This window comes from Rhamphochromis longiceps, linkage group LG13 (assembly GCF_057381845.1).
Source record: "Rhamphochromis longiceps isolate RC_006_pf linkage group LG13, R_longiceps_female_GT1.1, whole genome shotgun sequence".
Classification (NCBI taxonomy): domain Eukaryota; kingdom Metazoa; phylum Chordata; class Actinopteri; order Cichliformes; family Cichlidae; genus Rhamphochromis; species Rhamphochromis longiceps.
In genome coordinates this window covers 7,579,189-7,603,314 of record NC_140569.1, presented here as the reverse complement: position 1 = coordinate 7,603,314, position 24,126 = coordinate 7,579,189, and the positions used below count along the sequence as shown (strand labels likewise).

Below are 24,126 nucleotides of genomic sequence, written 5' to 3'. Positions count from 1 at the left end.
CTTTATGGGCCAATATGTCTTGTTAAAGTCAGAGGCCAGAGGAGAATAGCCAGAGTGCTTTCAGCAAAAGGATAGGATAGCAAAATTAATTCAAATAACCACTTGTTACAACTAGAGCACAATAGCAACTCTGACTTCATAAAACCTTGAACCTTGAAGCAAATGGGATAAAACAGGACAGGACCTCACCAGAAGTCACACAAGTTAGCTAAGAACAGGAAACTAAAGGTACAATTTACACATGCTCACTAAGTTAGACAATAAAACATTGGAAAAATGATGCTATGTCCGATGAATCTTAATTTCTGATGTGACAATTTCAATGGTAGTGTCAGAATTCAACATAAACAAAGTGAAAGCATGGATCCATCCCGCTTTCACATTTCCTCAGGCTGCTGGTTGTGGTGTAATGTTTTAGGTACACTTGGTCCTCTTAGTATGAACTGAGCATCATTTAAACTCCACAGCTTACATGAGTAGTGTTGCTAACCATGCCCATACCGTCATGATCACAGTGTACCAATCTTCAGGTGGCTGCTTCCAGCAGGATAACACACTGTGCCATCTCGAATGGTTTCTTGAACATGAGAATGACTTCACTGTACTCAAATGGCCTCCAGTCAGCAGATCTTAATCCAATAGAACTCCTTTGGGATGTGTTGGAAATCTGCAAATCAACTGTATGATGCCATCATGTCAATATGGACCAGAATATTTGAGGAATGTTTCCAGCCTCTTGTTGAATGTATGCCACAAACAATTAAGGTACTTCTGGAGGCAAAAGGGGCCCAACCAATAATTGCAAAGTATAACTAATGAAATAGCCATTTTTACACAAAGCTTATGTGTCACACTGTGAAGTTAACCTGCTGCTTCTGATGCTGAACACTTGTGTTCAGCATCAGAAGCAGCAGGTTAACATCCAGTCTGTGAACTTGTCTGGGTGGCAGAAATATTGCACTGCTTGCAGAAACAATATTTTTCCTCCTTTTCTAACATGTGATCAGTCTTGACACTAAAACTATTGCTTTCAGAATGAATCAAGCCAAACATGGCTATTTTATATGGGATATTCAGGAAAAAGAAAAACCTGTACCTGTGAGGTACTGAAAGTAAAGAAAGAGGCTTGCAATGAAAAAATAAAACAAAAGGTAGTTCTATGTTGTCAATGTCCTTCATTTAACTAATTTGCAGATAATAATAATAATAACAATAATAATAATAGTAATAATAATAGTAGTAGTAATAATAATAACATTTACAGTCTTATGAAAAAATGTTGATCCTCTAAATGCAACAGAATTTTTTCAAACAGTGTCAATTTGTGAGTGCTGCAGTCATGACATTAAATGACAGATGTTATCTCTTCACTTGTGCAGTGACTGGAAAAGTTTTAAGCTTCCTACTGCCAGGTCAAAGGACAACAGGAAGCACAAAGAGAACATCTCTCACTCAACCTCCTCTCTTCCTCTCTCTTTCAATGCTGTCTTGCTCTTCTCCTTCCCTTTCGGTCTTTAATCCTTCCTGTTGTTGTATTGAATGAATGCCAGGAAGACTGGCATTGGACGAGGGAGAACATTGTCCATTAAACCATCATGTTCCATTACCAATGGAGCAGGGAATGGAGGAGGAGTTGGAGAAGGAAAAACATTCGCACTGGAAGAAAACAACAGCAAAGTGCCTCGCATGTGCCGAAATATTTTCTTCTAGTTTCGGGTTCGGAGTAACTTCACACCTCACAAAGAAAAGCTAAAGCACTCCTCTTCTCTCTGGATGAGAGTGTCAAGTGTGTTTGGGTGTTGTACTTTCTGCTACATCCAAAGTGATGCTGCTGAGTCCTGGAGTACATCCACTATACCACGGGCAGAATGTCAGCCATGGGTCACAGAAGCTGTTAGTAAAGCTTTCTAATGTTACCAAACTGTATACTGTTATTTCTGAACACAATACTTCAGTGTGTGTCCAAATTAGAGTTCCACTTCAACAATTTGTCATTTTTTTCTGCTTATGCTCAGCCGACCTTGGTTTAAAACATAATTTTCATAAATTATATAACTGTGGATTTTATGTTAGAAGCAGGGTTGGCTGTTCCTCGTGTTTAGTGATCCTTGCTCAAAGGTTTAAAGTATTAAAATACAGCACTACAAAATCATAACAGCCATTAATAAATACTGAAGATTACATAGGGTACACCATTACTTCAGCTTTTTCTGATCGATTGGACAATATAATTAAAAAGCAGTACATTAGGTGAACTATTTGTATTACATAACTATCCCCTGTGTATAAGCTTATTTATTGTGGGCTGGCTGGTTATGTCTGTATTCACAGGTGCAAGAAAGTGAAAAATAATGGTAAAAGTAAGAAAAGAGTAAAAAAGAAAAAACATAAATGCATGCTTTAAGCGACTCAGCAAGATGGATGAGGGTGATGCCTGTTTAAGGCATTTTTCATTTATCATATACTGAGGATTTGTTTCTTTTCACAAAGCTTTATGCAAGCTTTACACACGTCATCCTGATGAATGTCATCAAGATGATGGACAACTACAGTAGTATAAACTGAGTGATGACTTGGCTACACAACGCTGATTCAGCAAAGATGTAAAACAGGCCAATGTCCAATGTCTTATGAACAAGAAACAAGCACAAACAACTCGGCAGGGCTTATTCCTGCAGTGTGAGGAATAGTGATGTTTTAAATCACTTGCCCATGGGCCTGTGATCTATTCATATTAAGCTATTGCCATGCTTATTAGGGTCTATACAACTACTACAACTATTCCCAAGAAAGGTTGTGCAATCATTGGTAAGTATAGATGATCAGATTGCTCTCTGATGTTATCATGTAATATAAATGTAAAACTTCTGAAGTGCAACATTGAAATGTAATAAAATAAAATATATTATCCACTATCAAGTGAGCTGCCAGGATCTTTTGAAAGCAAACCACAGAACATAACAGAATGTAGGTTAACCAGCTTTAAAAGCTTCATATTCTAGGTACAACTGTGCGTTCATTCTTGATAACGCACAGAAAGTTAGTCACACACATGTTAGTATAACATTTAGATGTGTAATTGGACGAGGTAGTATGTGGGTCACAAAACATGCTGTGTGTGAGAATATGGGTCAGAATACATCATACATCCCCTTAATCGCTCTCTGTCTCTCGCCCTCCCATGTGAGATAGATGACAGAGAGACATATTATCACACCCTGCTGGCCCATATTCCTGCTTTCCCCTCATTTAATCATCAACCTCTTTTCTAATTCATTCATCTGCTACCATCCTTTATTGTTGTGTTAATCGCTTGTTTGGATTGCTTATCTCCATAAACAACTGCTGGCACACTAACCAGATAATTTAGATGATATTATCAATCATGAATTGTAAAAAATAATCTGTCAGAGGATTTAGGTTATCAGTGTAGCATTGTCAAACTAGCCTAAATACTATATCTGCTTTGTTAGCATTTACATGATGAAGAATGAGTCTGAAGCATACCGAGGTTCACACTTGGCATCAAATTAGAATTTTTAATTCTTATTGTATTCTGGCTTACCTATTATTTAATCTAGGAGGAAATAAATACTTACAGCTGTCAAATTAGGTCAATTCCATGCTAATGACGTAAGACTGGTGCCACTCTCTATATTGGTGATAGGCAATTAGCAAAGATTATCCAAACTCCGAAACATAATTTAATTAGCTAATTAATACAGATTATAGCCAAACATAGTTTCTGAAAACAAGGTCATAGTCATGGTGACATCAGCCAGTGGTTTCTAGGCTTCATAACCCTCAAATTTAGTTTTTTGCCTGCTATGTTGTTGGTTTTTAGAGCTAGAAGTTACTGTCTTGGACACAAGAGCAGAATTAGTTAATGTCAGGGTGCAGGTGCTAAAAGACTAATAGAATACTAGTATGTCACTAAGCAAAACTAGAGCACAAACTATAGCTACACACACCGAACTTTAAACCTGATAAAACTTGCAGTTGTTATGAATTGGGGACCATAAGCATACGACAGGTTTTTATAGCTAAAATTAGGGATTTCAACATAAGTGTCTGTGGGGATCTGTGGTTTCTGGTGCTTTCACATTGGCTTCATTTTTCAGTCCTAGAACATGCTGATTGGTTATAACATGCAAATGTGAGTGCTCAAAGGGTTGTTACAAGGTAACTATAGCCAACTATTTGTGTCCATTGGTTGTAGAAGCAAATAGGCTGCCATCGTGCTGAACACAAGCATAATAAGACAGGTGATCTTACACGGCTCCAAACAAATTCCTTCACTGGTCCACTTAGTTAGTTAGTTCAAAGTAAAATGTACTTGCAGCTGTTGGCGGTGTTGATTTGGCAAGAACCAGGAAGGGAAAGTTTTTAATGAGCAGGTGCATCAGAGACCTGGGAGGTTTACGGGGTGTCCTGTGAACTAGTTGTGTCAATGTGCAGAGGAACAGAAATATGTATTAATATTCTTTCATGCACATATGAACCACATAGTCAGACTGTGGTATCTCAGTGGTGTGCACAACACTGAATAAATCCTACCACTGATTGCAGTATATACTTTTTGTGATTGGTCAGTCATCCCTGGAAATCCAGTTTTGATTTATAATAACTGGAAATTATGATTGCTCAGTGAGCAGGATGGAGCCAGTACAGACTGGAAAATGAGCCATAGGAATTCAGGGAGCACTTTATATCCAGCTATGATTGGTACTGTAAATCAAGACAGCAAAAAATGATGCATTTGTAGATTAAGTGACTAATTTCCTGTCGCTGAGTCCTTCCACAAGTCACAACATAACACCTCCAGTCCCCTTTGCCAAGTGGAAAAAAGCCTTGAGCATAAAGGATAAAGGATAACATTTTACTGTTACCCTTTTTACATTTTAGAGCACTGTCACTTCACACAAAACACCTCAGTTGAACTGGTTAGAGTTTCTGCATGGCTGTTTCTTCTTGAGTGACAGGTGCCTTACCCTATCACACTTGACTGTGAGGTGACAGCTGCACCTGCTTACCCCACTTCTGTTCTCTTGTGGTTCCACATTGTTGCTCTAAGCAGCTGACAAGATGGCAGTACACCCTTACTCGCTTGAGAGTGTCCATCACTGTCTGCTTTCATCCATTTCTGCTGTGTCTCTGAAAAGGCACCCTGGGATGCATGCTGGGGCGAACACCAGCATCACTAAACCTCTTTAGTAAGTATACCAACTGAAAAAGAAACTTCAGATTTTGAAAGCTGCTGGTGATAAAAACTGAACAAAGAGACATTTTAAGACTGAATACTTTGTGGAACTGTTTCACTACAACTTACTTTTTTTTTTTTTAACTTGAAAAGACGCTACATTTCTTTTGTGCATTGCATTTTGGGAGCATTTGTGCTTCAGTAGCACACTCAAAAATGACTCAAAATAACTCTTCTAACAGGAACACATTACAAACTAAAAACCTGTTTAAAGCAAGCGTGTAGTACAGCTAAGATACAAGGTGCAAGAAAGTCAGGTCACGTGGACTAAAACAATTACTTTTTAAAACTCCTGTTCTGCTTATATTACCAGTCATCCATCAGACTTCATGACTTGTATGAAAGCCAAAACACCATGAAGTCAAAAACAACAGCTGTGGCTCAGGAGGCAGAGCCAGTTGGAAGGTCGGTAGTTCGATCTCCAGCTCCTCCAGTCCACATGTCAGTGTCCTTGGGCAACATACCGATCGCCCAAATTGCTCCCAATCCGATTAAACCCCCATGCAGAGTTTGAAACTGTGCATGATAGGCAGAGAATACTTATAAAGCTCTGTCAATGTCTGAATGTGATCAGAGTAGAAATGTACTATGTATATAATAGTTAATGTATCTATGTTTTATTCTTCTTCTTATTTTTATTTGATAAGTTTATCTGATAGAGTAGATTTGAAAATTTGATGTAAGAATTTTGTTATAAAACTTCCAGTTGATATTTTACCTTCATTAGTAACACTGTTGAAACCTGCCAATAATAAACTCTTCGATTGACTGAAAAAAAGTGGTCATCATTGCGAGTTCCAAAAAATAACTTTTTAACAGTTTTGTGATGACTTTCTTGTTACACAATTATCTCCATAACAACATTATCGCCTTTAAAGCCTGACTGAACAGACAAAAGCTGAGAAATTGTTCTGACATTTTAAAAAGAAAGAAGCAGAGGCAGAAGTGTCCACTGAGAGTTTGACAGGCGGCCACATGCCCAGCTGGGCAATTTTTAGCCTCTGCGAACAACACTCATAAGGTTAGGTGAAAATTCAACTTGGAGTTGTTTGGAAATGGTGTTGAAATCTATAATGTTTTTTCTTTTGCAACTGTATACTATCTATTACATCTAAATCTGTCTGCTTCTCGCAACTTGTACTGTATCTGATATCCTTCACTTATATTGAATTGCAGTAAATGCGTTTCTGTCTTTCTGTCAGGTCACTAAAGTACGATTATACCAAGTCCAGCAAGTGCTGAGTGCACAGGGCCAACTGGAGCAGTCTGATAAATAAAAAACCAAAAAATCTGTAACATCATATCACAGAATTCCATTTCAGACAGACACCTCCCCTTTGAATTAGAAGACTGATGTCTTTCTTTCCCTGACCCTTTTCCCCTCACATGCTGTCTCACTCTCTCTTTGGGTTTCAGTGTGTAAATCCTTGTGTTGCTTTGCCCTTTTAGGTCTTTCTCTTTTTTCCTTCTTTGTCAGAAGTGCTGTGCAGGGGATATAAGCCAGAAAAGGGTGGAGAGGGATAAGATGATAAAAAAAATTTAAGGGAGGGGATGAAAAGCAATGTTTTAAATTGTGTTAAAACAGCACCTGCACCCCCTTTCCTGTCTGGACTCAGTCATAGACTGATACTAACATTTCCATGGATCAAGATGTTACATAACATGATGGTGTGCTATGAAATTGTATTATGAACCACCAATCATTAATTCCATTAATCGATACAACTGACTGTTGTGAGAAATTAGATGAGTAACATCCTCTGCCTTTGACTATCTAAGTAATCTTTACACATCTAGCTAATTTTACATGTGACACTGTTAACCATTTTTGAATGTATTCTAATGTTTGTCTTGATTATCTACCTCTATCTTTCAGAAGATGGAAGCTGAAAGTTGAATGGATAGATTTTTTTTTTCTTAACTGTCCCACCTGTTCCAAATTTGGTTAATTGACATTTCACTGTTACACAGTCCACCCTGTCAGGAAGTAGCCTTGAAAAAATAATTAGTTCTCACTGAACATTGACACTGAATTTAAATCTCAGAAGCTCATATTTCCATTAAGAAAATGTGATGTTTGGCCATCCATCTGTCCGTCTGGCCATCCGTCCGTACAGCCGTCCATCCATCCATCCAATGTGATGACAATGAACAACTGAGCCAACAGGTCCATTTTCTAATGACAGAGCTAACGATCTGAAGAGGATGCAGTAAGTGTACTAAAGTCAGAGGGAGCCAGTGTTAGTCAATATTGGCACCAAAGACATTAGCAAAGACATTTACCCTTCACTTCTCCTTCCTCTCCCCTCCCTTGCACTTTCTGTTTTTTCTTATTCTTTAAACTGTTCCAAGACACCTCATCCAGTTTGGCCTTTTAATCTTAGAAGAGAAGCAGTTGTTTCACTCCTTTTAATTTCAGCCATGATTCATCACTTCTGTCGCTCATTTCTTCAGGTGGTGATAGATAGATAGATAGATAGATAGATAGATAGATAGATAGATAGATAGATAGATAGATAGATAGATAGATAGATAGAATTATTTCTCATACACAATCACTTATAGACATAACTTTGACCACCTGTGGTATGTACTAAATGTCTATGGGCCCTGAGATCAGGGGTTAGTGAGCTGGAACAGCTTTGATATTTGCTGACCTGCCGGGCCGTGAAATATCCCTGTATATGCCCACGCCTCATATCCATTTAAATAGATTTAAATAAACAACCTCATACTGTGTCTGGATTGGATGAGAGCTCAGACAGATGGATGGATGGAGGGACTAAGAGAGATAGGTAGGTGAGGTAGAAGGTAAAATGCCGTTAAATGCAGTTTTTCCTCCTATTACCATAAAGCATGGGAATGTGATGATTGATGGTTTGGTGGAGGGATATGGCAAGCGCGGATAGACGATGTGTGCAGTGAGGAGGAACGGAAGAAGATTCTATTTCAGATCTGCCTTCATCTGACACACACGCATGCCATTGATCTTATATGTAGATTATGTTTAGCTTTTATCTCCTGCACAGACTTTTTCACTTAATACTTAGACAATATAAGTGTTCACTAGAACATAAATTCTCTTAATTGTTCAAATAACCTTTATGACATTGTTACATCTTTACAGTTCAAGACCATTAACTATTTCATTATTATACCTTATGATACATTTCAATAGATGCCGTTTATTATATGATCATTAGCAGTTAATGTTCTTAACATTTATCATTTTGAATACTTTCAGCTCATTGAATAGCCATTTTCAGTTGCTTTCAATTTGGTGTCATCCTCTTCCTACAAGGAGTCATTTATTACCTAATCTTAGTTGAAATTTGGTTGTTTTACTGCATTGAATGGAAGTTAGAGTTGGTGTTCAGTTTAATATAGCAACAAAACTCCACCTTTGGAGACTGGTGACAGTGAGTCAGTGACTTAAAGCACTCAGTTGTAACATTAGTTTGAGTGTCAGCATTCAGCTTCAGTACTCATTCTGTACTTGGTTTTGGTTTGGGTTAAAATACACCCATTAACACCTTATTATGACATCTACACAATGAATTTATGGACATGCTGAAGGCGGAAGAGTGTCTGAATAAATCATATATTTACTCCATGAATATCTTCACTGACTGCATTTTCCTGTCTTCAAGAAAAAGAAGACAGATGTGGATGTTTTTACTGGCAGCTGGGAAATGCATGCCCTTCTCAGGGGCACAGCTGCAATGAAGCTCAGGGATAAACTGCTGCCACGTGTCATCCTCAAAACAACCAAATGCAGTGACACTAAGAGCTCAATGAAAAAAATTCACAACATGCTTTGAAATTCGGTCAAATATTGAAAAACACTGCAGTTAATACTGCATTTAAGCTCACTAATGCTGGATACTACGCTTCAGTAATGAGCAAAAAAAGAAAAAAAAAACATTTTTGGCAACAGTTCTGTGTTGAAAAACTGCAGCAACATTGCAAATGCTCTCCTTTTCAGCTCTGTCTGAATGCTACCAGCTCAGCCTGGAAGAAATACCTTGGCATATCGATAGAGCCACCCATACCAAAGCTTTTTATCTATCTCTTCACTCTGTTCTTTTATTCATCATTCTATTTCTTTTCCTGGGAGGGAAGCACTGTCGGTGGAGGCCTAAACACCCTGAAGGGGATGGAGAGATTTCAGGTGTCAAGGGAGAAAGAGAAGAGTCAGAGAGGGATGTGAATAATAGATCAGAGAGGAGAACGAGAAAGTGGGAGAGAGTCAAAAGGAGAGAATGACGGCGATATTAAAGGTGTGAGCAACAGAGTGGTGAATAGAGGGAAAGAGAAACTGATAAAGAAACCGAGTCATATTCTAGAGGAAACTAGAGAAATTTACAGGAGTGAAGAAGGATGGATCCTTTTCTCGAAGGGCAACCTTGACAGAAAAAAACACATCTGCAAGAGTCATGCATCTGTCCATGCATCCAGCAATCCATCTGCTTCTCCATCTATCTATCCATCTGTTCCTCTGTCCTTCCATCTCCTGTCTTCATTGTGGTCAGGAGTTGTTGCATAAGACAGTGATTCATCTTTTATTGAGATGGGGAGCTTCTATAAATATGTCTAACTCGTTCTCTGGGGTTTAAAAGCTCAACCTGTAATCCAACTAAAAATAAACAAAGGATTACCTCAATAACAAAAACAAATCTCATTATGTCTGGTACCAGCACGACATAATAACTTTTGCCTTTTTCTTGATTAATTTAGAGTAAAACTGATCAATAGCATTGTTAAAGACAATTTATGTTATATGTGTTTTTTTTCACACACTGTGCTCCAGACTGCATGTGACCAGGTTTGGGTTAGGCTATGTTTTAGCTGCATGCTAAACAAGACATTTTCTAGAAAATATTCCATAAAAGAATACATTTTCACCTTTTGAATGAAGTCCCATAGATGCAGTTTGACATTACAATTGTTCATTTACAGGCTTTTGAATATCAATATGTCATACTTGTTCCTTACCTGAGCAGATCAATTTCATCAGCATGAACCCCTGTTCAAAGTGTTTCCTATTGGCACATCTCAGCAGGCAGGAAGCCAACTTCTACTGGTCTGTATGACACAGTGCTGCTATACATGTAACTACAAAGACAGACAGAGAACAATGGGAAGGTCAGCACATTAGTGAGAAAAAAATGTGTGGTGTGAGCCTAAAGAGGGCAGGGAAAGAAAACAAACAGCAGGCGGGTGGATGGCCAATGAGAAATAAATGAAAGAACGTGAGAGATGCTGTGTTGCTTTACTGAGAGATGGAGGAAGAGAGGGAGGTAGCAAAGAGTGATGTGCGAATTGCAACCTCCGAGCTTGGCTGTTTAGAAAGCCCCAGGCCACATGTGTGTGTGTGTCTGTGTGTGTGTGCAGGTGTATTTGTCTGTCTGTGAGGCAGTCAAGTGGCCACCCACACCATCCTTTGAGTGTATCTATGTGTACATTTGAATGTGTGTGTGTGTGTGTCTTTATTGCTCTTTCAGGAACATGGCCAAAGGGTTGAAGCGTTCCAATCAATAGCTGAACCACACACACATATAAAGGCAAATACTAGTAATTTACTACAAGGATCTAATATTTGTAATACTGTATACTGAAGGCTTTAACTCTTCTACTGTAGTTGTGCAACAGCTATGCAAAATAACAATGATGCCAGGAAAACACGTTAGCATCAAAAGGATAATTTTTGTAAGTACGACTTTGAAAAATCTGAAAGCAAGAAGAAACCTGTGGATAAAACTTTCTCTGATTTGCTTAACTTTAGAGCAGTCTCTCTGTAAAATGATTATGCTTATTCCTCCTCATAAAGGCTTGTATTGCTAATTTATTTTCAGGAACAAACACCAAGATGCCAGCTTGAAGCTTTCTTTGTTATATTTACTTTTTCCATTTATTTTCACCACAACTAAGCTAATGTTTTTCACATTTCAGAAAATGTATTAGTGTTGCTTAGGCTGCTTTTACCTCAGGCATAAATTTTGCATTAATCAATAGAGGCACTTCCTCCGTTTCATTACATGTCGACTTCTCTTATTCATCACATCGCTCCACTGACTCACTATTGACATTAATGACACAGCCATTTTTAAAACCTTTTATTCATCAAGAAAAGTATTATTGAGGGTCAGGCTTCTTGTTTTGGAACTCGGAGATGAATTGCATGCCATCCGATGTAGGAGGATCTCTATTTTTACACATCCAACAGGCTTGTTTAATTGTGAACATCTTTTTTCTTCTCAAAAATCATGAACAGCTGCTGTGAACCAGTGGAGACGTAGGTCTGTATCCCGCATTCAGATACAGAAATTGGAAAAGGTCATTACAGACAGAGTTGAGTTTGGTAAACACATCCCGTGCTGTCAAACACATTGTCTTTGTCAAGTCAAAGCGATAATATGTCACGCTACAATTTGTTCTGATTCTGATAAATCGTGAACACGTGGAAGATTGTAATGCCTCACTTCCTGTTCGCAGTGAGAGTGTTAGGAGCCTGCATGTGTGTGTGTGTGTGTGTGTTTGTGACTCATGAACCTGTGATGCTTTCTGCATTGTTATTATATAACTGTCCCTGCACACACAGACCGATATTACGGACAACACACTCTGGCAGCTAGACGGAACGATCTCTCCTCTCTCACACATAGTGAGTTGTTCTCACTCCAGTCTTGTCCTGGACTATGTTTATGTGTGTGTGCGTGTGTGAGAGAGAGAGCAGAACTTTCAATCCCAAACAAACATTCAATAGGATGAGCTGAAGCTAAGAGAGGAACTGCTTAGAGGGATGAGTGAACTAAATTAAGGGGGGGTCTGTCTACTGATAAAGCACACTAAATTTCAATTAAATTAAGTGGAGATTTTAGTTTAGTGTAGCTTTGTCTGCTTTTTTGCCTTTTTTGTAGTAACATGTTACACTGTGGGCAGCATGGTGGTTCAGTGCTTAACACTGTCACCTCACAGGAAGAAGATACTAGGTTCCAATCCGTGTTTCCGTGTTCTCCCTCTGGCTTCCTTCCAAGTCGAATGAGGTGGGCGTTAAGTTAATTGGCGATTAAAAATTGGGTGAAGCTGTGGAAGGTTTTCTGTTAGCCCTGTGATATGTTGGTAACCTGCCTATGGTGTACTCTGTCTCTCCTCCATGACAGCTGGGATAGGCTCCATCCCCCCCGTGACCCTGAATTTGATAAGTGGAAGAAAATAGATGGATGCTGCAGTGCTTGGATTTTTGTGTTAGCTGTCAGCCTTTAACAAGACAACAAAGCAGCACATGCTTTGTCCTTTTACTGCATTTTACAAGTTTAATTCATCCATACCTTTTTTTATTGTAATTTCCCAAATCAAAAAGCTGAAAGGAACTTGCAATCTACCATCAAGCATTTCCATAAAAGTGCTTTGAAATAAATCCTTTAAATTATTCAGTACCAAATTAAGACAACAGAAAGTAAAGATTACTTTTGTTTTTTTGTCAACATGTAAGTACTTTGGCCCCAAAATATAATTTTATGTATATAGTTATGTTTGAATTCACTTTACATGAAGCTCTATTACAGATACAACAGCAATGCACATCTTTAAAGTGAAAATTTTGAAGATGCACTTTATTTTTTATTACATATATAAAATGTTATATGTAAAAGTTTAAAAGCTCTAAGCACACAGAAATATATAGCTTTCAAAGGAAAACAAGGGAAGCAAACGAGAAGCAAAGCAAATGGCTCATCACATCACAACAGCTACAAAGACAAAAACAAATACTACCCCCACACAAACACATTATATTTATACACAAGTTACTTCAGTGGGAAAATGGACCGGATTATTTAATCCACTTTATGGGCCAGATTTAGCCCACTGAAGAGTCCAGCCTGGCTGGATGTGTTTTTAAAACACTGCACAGAAGGACTTGTGACAAACTACTACTAGTTCACTATTTGTTTTTTCTTTAACTGGTTTCTTACAGACAGTGACATAACCAATGTCATGCCAGACCACAAAGCATAGAGAGAGCTGGTGCTGGCACAGTTATATTTACCTTCAGTGACATTGCTGAGATATTATGGAAATTTCATGTATTTTGCTTAAGACAAAAACAATTCGAGTTGCCTGTTATTTGTTTTGTAGATGGACTGTTCATTATTGTGATTTAGGTGTTTTCTTTTCATTTCTTTGGTATTTTTTGTGGATTATTATGCAATGGTTTCAGTGGCCTGGCCCTCTTGGGATCAAACTTGGCTCTATGTGGCCAATGAACTAAAGTGAATCTGACACCCCTGATTAAATAGAATGCACACAAAAGGAAAAAATGCACTAGATATTCAGTTTTTATAGCTGTAAATTTCAAAATAGGAATAATGTCATTTCTTCACAGAGCTGAGCTCTACGTAGTTGCCAACACAAGACAACTGCCAATTTCTCAACATTCCATGTAAATGTCCTTAGAGAGAGTTTGTTGGAGATAAAAGGCTTGTGAAAACTCTAACTGGACAAGCAGAGTGGGAAATAGTATTTATATCCTTTAGATTTTGCAATCAAACACAGAAACTCATCTACTATACCACAATTCTCCAGAGCTTCACATATGTTGCAACACATGACAACATGCAGACGGACTGATGACACTAAATACTGTTCTCTCTCTAAGCAGCCAAAGCAATAAAGTGTGGCAATACTACATGCATAACAGTATAGGGTTACTAATAAAAAATAATAATAATGATAATAGTAATAATAACATCAACATCATTTGGAACAATAACAACGATTATTATCAGTTGTAAATTGAAATGACTGTTGCCTCACAGCTGACTGGCTCGAGTGCTTCTATGTGAAGTTTGCATATTATTCTCTGTGTGCCTGCTTGGGTTTTCTCTCATTACTCAGGCTTCCTCCCACAGTTTAAAGACATGATTTTTCGATTAAGTGATTCTTAATTGTTCGTGGCTGTAAATCTGACTATGCATGGTTGTTTGTTTCCCTCTATCCGTGGTGTTCCCTGCCTCTGGCTCCACGACAGCTAAGCTATGTCTCAGGTCCTCTGCGACACTGACCTGGAAGATATGGATGGAGATGGATGAATAGATGTATAATTGTTAATATGAACTAAATAGTAAAAATAATTTTGTATGTAATGAACTGCAGGGTTATTGTAAAGTGGTTTTTAAAACCTTTGTTAATAAATACTATATAGTGAGTCTGTTCTTTTATTTAAATGCTATTATAAAGGTACCATACACTGTATGTAAAAGATGGACATAGTCACTATGACTTCAGTCAGCAAATAATAATTTAATAAAAAGAATGAACGTTAAAGGCGCTTGTACTGTTGCGTCACTTTTCAGACCCAGAACCTACACCCATCATTTATGCACCGTCAGTGGTTTAAATGAATGATTACAATACTATTTTAGAAGATGGTGATAAGCAAACCTGCAGCTTGTGTCTCGTTATACTTACCATTTTGATTTTTTTGATACTTTAGTTTATTTGTGCCTTTACTAGCTGGTTTGGTTTAGACACCAGACTTACTGGGCTGGGTATTGGTGCAACACGGACATCACAGGCTTAATGCTAAAGAGAACTTTGTGTTTAGGCAGCTTTGACTTAATAACTGTATTTTCTGTTCTGGGAGTGAGAATACATGATTCATAAAACATACACCAACCAATGACTGATAAACATTTAGCATTTCATTGGTTGCTAGCAGTATTTTATTTCCTAAATTTTAAAAACTAATAGTTTACGATTTATAAGCAATTTTGGTGGTTTTATACAGAAAGTAGGGCCCATTGTCACAGTAGCTATCACACATTTCTAAGGTGCTACACTCGTTCTGTAGCAAAACAGCTCCAGACACTGTGCAGAGCTTGTAATACCCCATAGATTAGAGAAAAGCAGGCGATGATAGGAAAAGAAAAGGGGGTGAGGGTGAGGGACAGGAACAGTTAGAGAAAGAGAAATTGAGGGAATCAGGTATTGCCTGTAGCCACAACAGCACTCCATCATTTCTTCAGCTCTATTTTCTGGTATTCCCTCTCTCTGATGTTCTTTCGGTGTCCCATTCTCCCTCTTCTCATCCATCTCCTCACAGCTCTCTCTGACAGTCTATTTGGCCCACACAGCCCTGTCATCCATTCAACCTGTCAGTCCTGGGTACGGCACCAATCTCAGAGCAACTCCTGATTGGAGCTGGGCAGACAGGACCCTTGGTTAGAATGTCCATGCCACCCTTTAAAGCCCAGGAGTTCAGCTCCTGTGACGGGTGGGTCACAGAACTGAACCCCACAGTGAGGGGATCGGAAGTTCAGTCCCCGTGGAGCTCAGTGTTCATCGCTTGTTTCAAGGTTGTCACTTAATCTACGTTAACCCTGTTACTGCATTAAAGGATCCCCTCTGTGGAAAATCACTAAGTTGTCTTAATAATACATCACATACAACGCTACCACATGTATCACATTTTTAAAGACATATGGTGACATTAGTTATGTAATTTGTAGCATAGAAAGCAGATAAAGAGCATCAATTGATCTAATTCCACTGTGAAAGACACTGTAAAATTGTTGTGCACACAACTAACAAATAATATTTTGCTTCATTAAAGAGAGATTGGTGGGGTTTATGATAATTGCAAGGCTCTGTCATTTTTCCACATCCTCATTAAATCTTTGGATTCAAACATGCAAACATCAATTTCCTAAAGTTAACACATGTTCTTCCTTTGTTCTATTTGCACCTCCAGGCACATTTACACTGAACTATTTAACCTGAAAGGTCACTGCACAACGATACCAAACATGAGATGTCATAAGTTTAAAAAAATGTATAAATACATTTTTAAGAAATCTCTCAATACCAGTGTTTACTCCAAGTTACAGTGTATGTGTCAGAGTAAAGTCAAAGGGCTTTTTGCAGCATTGACCTTCATAGCTGAGTGGAGACAGGCACCACTTAGATAACCCATGGCAGAGCTTTAATATTCTCTGGGGACTCTGAGCACTAAGAAGTGCCTGCAGCCCTGACACAGCAAGTCTCTTTTGATCAAACCGTCAACCCACATGTCACCGAAAATGTCACACATAATAAAACTGGAAATACGTCTTTTAACACAAGGACATAGCTAACTACACTTTTACCATGTCTGGGGAATTTTATGTTTTTTGTATTCTCTAGTTGATAAGCATTTATTTTTTGCTATTTTGATTTCTCTTATAAAGTTGACCTATATGCTATCTGTACTTCTTCTTCTATGCCTCTTTTATAGACCCGAATATTTGTTACACAACCTAGTATTTGATCTAAGGGATAAAGTGACATTGGACTTCAGCATTCCTCTTTGTTAGTTTTAATGTAACTGCAGGGTTGTAAGGCTACTGTACTCCACTGCTGAAACAAAGGAGTTAAAGTGTGTGGGAGGAAAGCCTGGGAGGAAAGCTGAGCAAGCGAGATAGAGATGAGCCTATCCAAAAATCACTACAACACGCCTACAATACTCCTATAGGGACCTACGGTGTTTGTGGTACCCAACAGTAAATTTGCCTTACATGTAATTGCCTCCTACAATTTGTGTTTTTTGTATTTGCGCTTTTATTTCTCCCCTGTGTCACAGAGTTCACCAATAATGTGCCAGTGTGGTGGATGTTAGATAAATGTAGAGTGTGAAAATATATTATTTTACTCACAATATGCATTTATTCAGCATTTGTTCATATTCACGTTATAACTCGTCAATATGAATTAATACTTAGACACTTTTCAATTAATTCAACAGTTCAAAAGCCCTCTCCCACATGTAAAACTTTAAATTATAATTAACAAAACTACTTAAAATAGCAGTAAAAGCCACTAATTAAGCAGTGAGATTCTATTAGAGTTACTATACATCAATTTATAGACTATAACCACTAATTTCACAATTTATGAACAGCATTTGTTTGCAAGTCATGCTGTAGGATATATTATATGTTGTGTGTATGTTTTTAATTTAAATGATCAAGCATGCAGTAACTTTAGTACAATGTGTTTTTAACTAGAGTGCATGTACAGTGTGCATGCAAGTAATAAAATAAATGTACTTACATGGCACCAGCTAACACTTTATAGATTCTTGTTAATCTCCTCTCTGTCCACCTACTTGAATATTACATAATGTTAATCCGTGGGAGGCAAAATACTGTGAGGAAGAGGTCAACATGAACTTACTGCAACCACCCCTCCCTGTAACTCCCTATTTAGTGTTATATCTTTCCATAGAAGGGTGTACGTGTTTGCAGCAATATGATCACCAGAGACAGAGAGAGTTTTTGGATGAGGAGAGAGACACAGAAAGCGATACAGAGCAATTTGCTGCTTACCTGCAAAAATGTAGGAATATGTGCCAGGATTCCTTTCACCAGCTCCTTAATGTCGCCTCACATCACTGACAACAGAACAACAACATCCCTGCTGGATCACCGGCACTCAGTCCAAAGGTCCTCGGAGAGCTCTCTCTCTCTCTCTCTCTCTCTCTCTCTCTCCTGGGACTTGGCCCACCTCCTCAGAATAGCGCTTCGTTAAACTCTCGGTGATACCGGAGGTTTTACCCTGCACAATGATCAAAACTGAGCGAGCAGGTGCTCCGAGCGTCCGAGCATCCTCGCCTCTGCGGTCCCGTACTCACAATCCAAACTGCCTCACGATCAGCATCACCACTGTTACTATCCTCCGATCCCGCAGAGCTTTATTTTCCGTTCTTCTTCTTCCGCTTCTTCTACGACCATTCCTTCGTCGATAGCATCATCACTCTCATCTTCATCCCCGTCCTCGCCATCATCATCGTCATCTGTCGCGCTTTTCTTACCCGCATCCTCACCTCCCTCGCCTGCCTCTGTCCTCTTGCTTCCTCGTCGTGTTTCTGTCCCGTGGCTCTGCAGCCAAGTAAGTGTGTCATGCCTGGGAAGAGAAGCGCATCATCCAGGGCAGGCATATGCCAATAGTAAGACAGGCAGCCAGGAAATCCCTCACCAAAAACAAAGCGCAGTTACGCTCCGATACATTTAGGATAGCATTTAATTTAGGATGTATGAAAAAATCAGTAACTGAAAGCGAACTGTTGAAACCATTAAAAAAAAGTTTGAACGCTAATATTTTAATGATGCCCTAACACGCAGTGGTCCACACTCGGTTAATCTTGGAGGTTTGATGGAGGTTACTCTATTACTCTAAGGTTATTAGTTAATGTTTCTCACCTGGACCATCCAGCCTATAAATGATGCCCCGCTAGTTAACCTGCTATTAGGCTTCTGCGTTTGCACTTTGAACAACCTGGCAACTCATATGGCTCACAATCACTCACTGCCTTGCTGAAATTACTGACTTTCCCATATATATATATTTTTTAAAGTTTAATAAAATACATTTATTAAAACTAAACTACATCCCTTGCCATTTCCAGCTGGCCACTTTCCCAAAGCTAGTTTTTGACAAATGGGGGCCTGTCCTGTATTTAAACCCCCAGGACCTCCTGCACACCAAGAAACGATCAATATTACAAATCCAGCAAATGTCATAGTGTGTTTAAAGCTTGCAGCCTGGAGGTTTCTACTTCAGTCCGAGATGTAACGGGAGCTTCTTTATCACAGATCTTGAGGTCAGACTGTGCATTCCCTTGGGCAGCTTCTGTGTTTGTAGTAAAGAAAGCTAAAGTATAGCATGCATGTGTTTTTCAAATACATCTATGTTAGCAGCATCATTTTGCACAAACCCATGAAAAAAATGAAAATGATGTTCCCAGTTCAATATGGAAAAACAGGCAGCCAGGGCACAGAGCCTTAACCTAGACCTCATCCAATACTGTTGGGCTTAACTGCATCCCCAACTGTTAGCCAGGCCTTATCACCCAACATCAGTTGCCAGACCTCATTAATGCCGTTGTGGCTGAATGGAAATCCCTTCAGCCATGTTCTAAAATCCTGTAGAAAGTCTTCCCAAAACAGTGCAGGCTGTTACAGCAGCATGCTAATGCTTAGGTGTAATACTGAATCCCCACAGGTGAATTTGATTTTTGCTGGTTAATTTACAGGCATATGCGACTGACTTTTCTGTTTGAGCAAGGCTGCACTGTCACGGTAGACCTTTGCATTGCTGTAATAATTATATATCAGAATAGAAAATAAAATGGAAACAAAAACAAACAAACAAAATAGAAAATTCTATTAAAAAACTTGATCAGACCATAAAAAAGGATATTGTGAAGGATTTTCTATTAAAATAATGCCTATTTTGGTGAGACAGTGGAGGTGTCAAACTGATGTAATGTCATCTGAGATTAATCTTTTAATCTGAAATGGGATTAGTGTTTTTAATGACTGGGGTTAGAAGCATGTAGATGTTCAGAAAGTTGATTCAAACATGTCTTGAAAGACAGTGAGAAATTCAGATTGACCGTAAATATGATCTGTTCGAGAAAGAAGCTTCAGAACTGAGGCTCTTCACAACAAGTATTTTAACATTCGCTTTTAATCTATTTTCCTTATTTACATTTTTATGAGTAAGACGTCTGAGTCTCCTGAGAGTTCTTACAGTAAATCTCATCTCACATAATTTCCAAAACAATAATAAGTAGCACTTTTCCCTACAATATTTGCTGTAATCAAGGACTGTTTTTATAATGCTGTTGTAGATTCACCAACCTTATGGTCTCAACTGGCACCAAATTTCATTCTTCTTGTTGTCTATTTGTCATAATTCTGCCTTGGGGTTTGCCGTTATTGGCCACAACATCGTGCATCACACTATCCACCCACCAGATGTCCTCAGTCTTCCATTGTTTTCTACTAGTCACCTGTCTGCACGAACCCATCGCACCTGGTTCTAATCCCCTTCAGTCAGCTCACCTGCGTCCACTTCCTCGTTTTGGTGATCCCTCAGAACATAGTTCCCCACTCTCCACTTACCAGGTTGCATTTTGACCTTCATGCTGCTGCATCTAAGTGACCATCTGTCTGTTTTTGACTCTGAAACCTGGACTCGGGCTTTGACTGCTCCTTTTGACTGCGGTTGCATTTTGTTCTTTTGACGTTAGACATGACCGGTTTGCTGTATAACTCTTTTCTGTTATACCTAAACAACAAAATCCCATAAACAACATTTAGTTCGGAGATATAATGTGATTATAATATGGAAATTTTCTTTAGATTTATTTACATAAAGTGAGTGTCTCATTTTGTGGTGCTTTTAAATAATCCTTTTCTTGAAAGGAAAATCCTGTTTCATATCGTAATCAGGATATCTTTAAGTAACGGATTGAAAAGTACTATTATGTCTTACTCATCTTCTTAACAAAATGAACCAAATGTCTAGGAAAACCATGGAAGGATGTATTTAACGGTTTGAACCACAGTGTGGAGACAGCGCACTTCCAGTTTTCTTATAGAGCTAGCTGTCTGCTCAGGTAGTGCTGTTTCCCCTTTGCTGGTAAATACTGCATCTCATTTTGAGTGCACATTAACAGTATCAAAGATACAAACCTGTGACAACTGCACCCCTGCTACAATGTTCACTCCTAACCAAAAAAGTATGTATGCAGTGCTTTTCTCCCTGTACATCAATGCACATTTCCATCATATCTGAAATTTATATTTCATGCATAATTAATCAATAGTTAAGATAAAGCTGAACTTTTTTAGTGCTTTCATTATTTGCGCTGTCATCATTGGTGCAATATTTTGACATCATTTAAAATCGCCTTTGATTCAGCAGTACCAGCTGTTCCAAGGCTCCTTAACAGGATATGGAGAAAACAAAGAGTGTTGAGCATGGAGAGGATGGAAGGAAAAAGAATATCTTTTTCTTCACATTGTGAAGCGTTTATTGTTCACAGGCAGGATGTTAGTCAAACAGGTCTCCTTGTTGTGTGGAGAAACATCTCGTAGTGCATTTTTCACTAGAAAATGCCTCGTGTGTCTTTTCTTTAGTCAAACAGGGAACCACGGCATGTCTGTGGTTCCAACAAATATGAGCTTTTAGACATGGGCAGTGTCTGCGTTTGTGCTCCTGTTTTTGTAGGGCTGTTTTGAACTTGGGTTTATTTGTCAGTGTGTCATTGGGATGTTTGATGCAGCTCTGCTTTTGTGATGGTTGACTGCAGTGCTTTTTAAACCAGGAATGAGGGCTAGGACTGCTGCCAATGGGCATACATTTGGGAGGGGTACTGGTAAATTTCAGTAATCTGCTCTGCCATGACTTACACATTGAACCTTTACATCTGGCAATTCCATGATCTACCTATTTATCTACATGCCACAGCTTTATTTCTTCCCATTACAAAGACAACAGCACATCTGCTTTACAGACCGTCAGAGGACATGAAAACAAAAGCAACCCAATTGCAAATCCTCATGCACAACACGAGGCCAGAACCTTTGTATGTCAGTGTTTAGTCTGTAGATGTTTGTGTTACACCACACTGAAATATTTGCACAGACAAGCAAAAGAAAACATTTTTCTCCTTCTGCAATAACAACAGAGACAGACCGTTTTATTTACGAGATTTTATCGAAAGAGCTTGGCGAGAAGACGAGTTGGAAGGCTTTATAAAAAACATCAGTTTATCTGTGACAATGGAAGAAATTCTTCATGTTTGATTGGACAGAAAGAAAATCCATTTTCGAAAGATTGCTCCCTGTTAAAGCCCATTGACATTTATATTGACTTCTTTTTACTGTAAGATCAAAGTGTTTCAGATCCAAAATACCACAGTGCACATGTAATTAGGCACAGGTGCATGACTTTGTGGAAGGCACAACATTTAGATTTATTCATTTAAAAATAGTTTTTTTTAATGTCACCCTCTTTATGCAACATTTCTTTGAAAGTTTCTTTTAAATGACTTCTAAATGAAAACATTCTTTGGTTGCATCATAGACATTTTCTCTTGGCTGCACATGAGTTGGAAAATTGAAGACATTTGTGCATTTCTTTTCCATTATTTTCTGCTGAGTCATTTTAGATCTGAGATCACAGTTTTGACAGTTTGAAATATTCTTTAACTTTCATCTAGCATCTATAATGAATGTCTAAAGGGTAAATCTAAAGGGTCTAAAATATAAATGTTTCTTCTTACACTAACAATACTCTGTGTAAACTATTAGACCTACAATCTGAAGGATAATGTAAGGGTAGATTGTTAGCTCTTGATGAAATCTTGAAATAAGGCTGCAAATATAGAATATCAGAAGGAAATATCATGCCTAAAAACCTACGCATATCATATACCTTAACCAAAATAATCTGAAGCAGTGTGAGCACTTAAAACGTTTCCCTTACAGATACCTGTGCCACTCTCTCACATTCATCTGTGCTATTTTTTTATGCCAACAAACAACAACAGCCGCTCTTGACAAGACAGAGCGCTCTCTAACTGGATTACATGCTGGAGTCATGTAAACAGCTACCCGTATCAACTCCTTTTGCATGTAAACACATACTGCACCCCACTTCAAAATTCAGACTTTCTTTGATCAGGCTTCAAAGGATTATCCATTTGCAGTCTCCATGTAATCTTTTTCAAGTATAAGCATGCCTCACTTTAATAGTCTGATTTTTGTAGTTTGACCGTAGCACAACGTTTAGCACGTGGCTGCCGGCTAGTCCTGTCCCATCCTCACCACAAATGGACCAAAGTTGAGATGAGGCTGAGACACAAGTAGAGATGGGATGGAAGTATGTCTCTCTCCTCTCTCATTCAACATTTTCTTTCCTTTTCAGTCTCTCTTCTTCATGCAGACATCTGTCACATCTCCCAGCTATGCTGCTTGCCTGAATAACTGATGACAGACTGGTGTCTGTGCATCTCAAAAATCACAGTAAAAGCTATTTAAAAGCATCCCACTTTCTTATTAGACTGAATTAGGGTGTAATTGTAAATGTGAGAAAATATGAAAGCTTGAATGCTGATAAATGTGCAGGGCTTGAGGGTCGTAAAGTCATTGTGCTCTCTAGGTAGAGCTAATGAGAAGTTCATTGTTTAAACATACAAAGTCTTTAAACCAGAGTGTTCTAATGGGAAAAATATGTTGTTCATTCAGATGCTGACAACCACTAATGACTGCTGGTTCTCAGAAGCAATGGTAAAAGTAGGGTGGTATAGAGTGTAGGATAATCAGTATTTTTTAATATGCATATGAATTATTTTGTAAGGCTAATTATGTATTCTGATGTTAACATCAAAAGACTTGTGAAAAGGTTTATAAATATATACAGGTATTAGCTTGTAGGTCGATATAAGGCCAGTAATACTGCACCGAGTAAAGCCTGAGGGTGTAAGAACACTGGTCCTAATTTATAGCATAATTTATCAGCTAGATCAAGATCACAAAATTTCCACTCTCGAAGTCTTAACTCTGTCTTAAATCTGTGTGTGTGTGTGTGTGTGTGTGTGTGTGGCTCCCAAGAAGTCCCAAAAGAGCGGATGTCACTCTGGTATTTCCTTCTTATTCACGTCTGTGTCTGTTTCTCTGTTTTAACCCCGTGGACATGTAGAATGAGTCACGTCGCATATGGACATGATCACATATGGAGGTCTGACACCCAAATCCACTACAGGCCCTACAACAATAAAACTGCACGATCCTGAGGTGAATTTACACTCATGTTAAAAAAGGAGAAAAACACAGGATATCCTCCAACTGACATCTGATCGCTTGTCAAGGATTAAGGGAGGGAGATCAGAGCTTTTCCTCACACGGCCCCACAATGTGTAATCTTTGACATGCTGGATCATTTTACACAAAGGAACAGAGCTGGTCTCACCGTGTTAGAGAACTTGCTAGTATTTTGGTTTTTCAGACCCATGTTGACACTTTAAACCTGACAAA

At 38.5% G+C, this 24,126-nt stretch overlaps 1 protein-coding gene across 1 annotated transcript in view; it reads right to left on the bottom strand.

The window, feature by feature from the left end:
- bean1 (brain expressed, associated with NEDD4, 1) overlaps nt 1–18,064 on the bottom strand; it is a 48,109-nt gene extending 30,045 nt beyond the window's left edge. Inside the window, exons 1-2 of the mRNA XM_085427976.1 lie at nt 17,626–18,064; nt 10,256–10,375 (exon numbers count right to left, since the gene is read on the bottom strand). Coding sequence (XP_085284102.1) covers nt 10,256–10,280 — 25 coding nt within the window. The 5' untranslated portion in view covers nt 10,281–10,375; nt 17,626–18,064. The remainder of the gene's footprint in view (nt 1–10,255; nt 10,376–17,625) is intronic.
- Between the last annotated feature and the right edge of the window lie 6,062 nt (nt 18,065–24,126).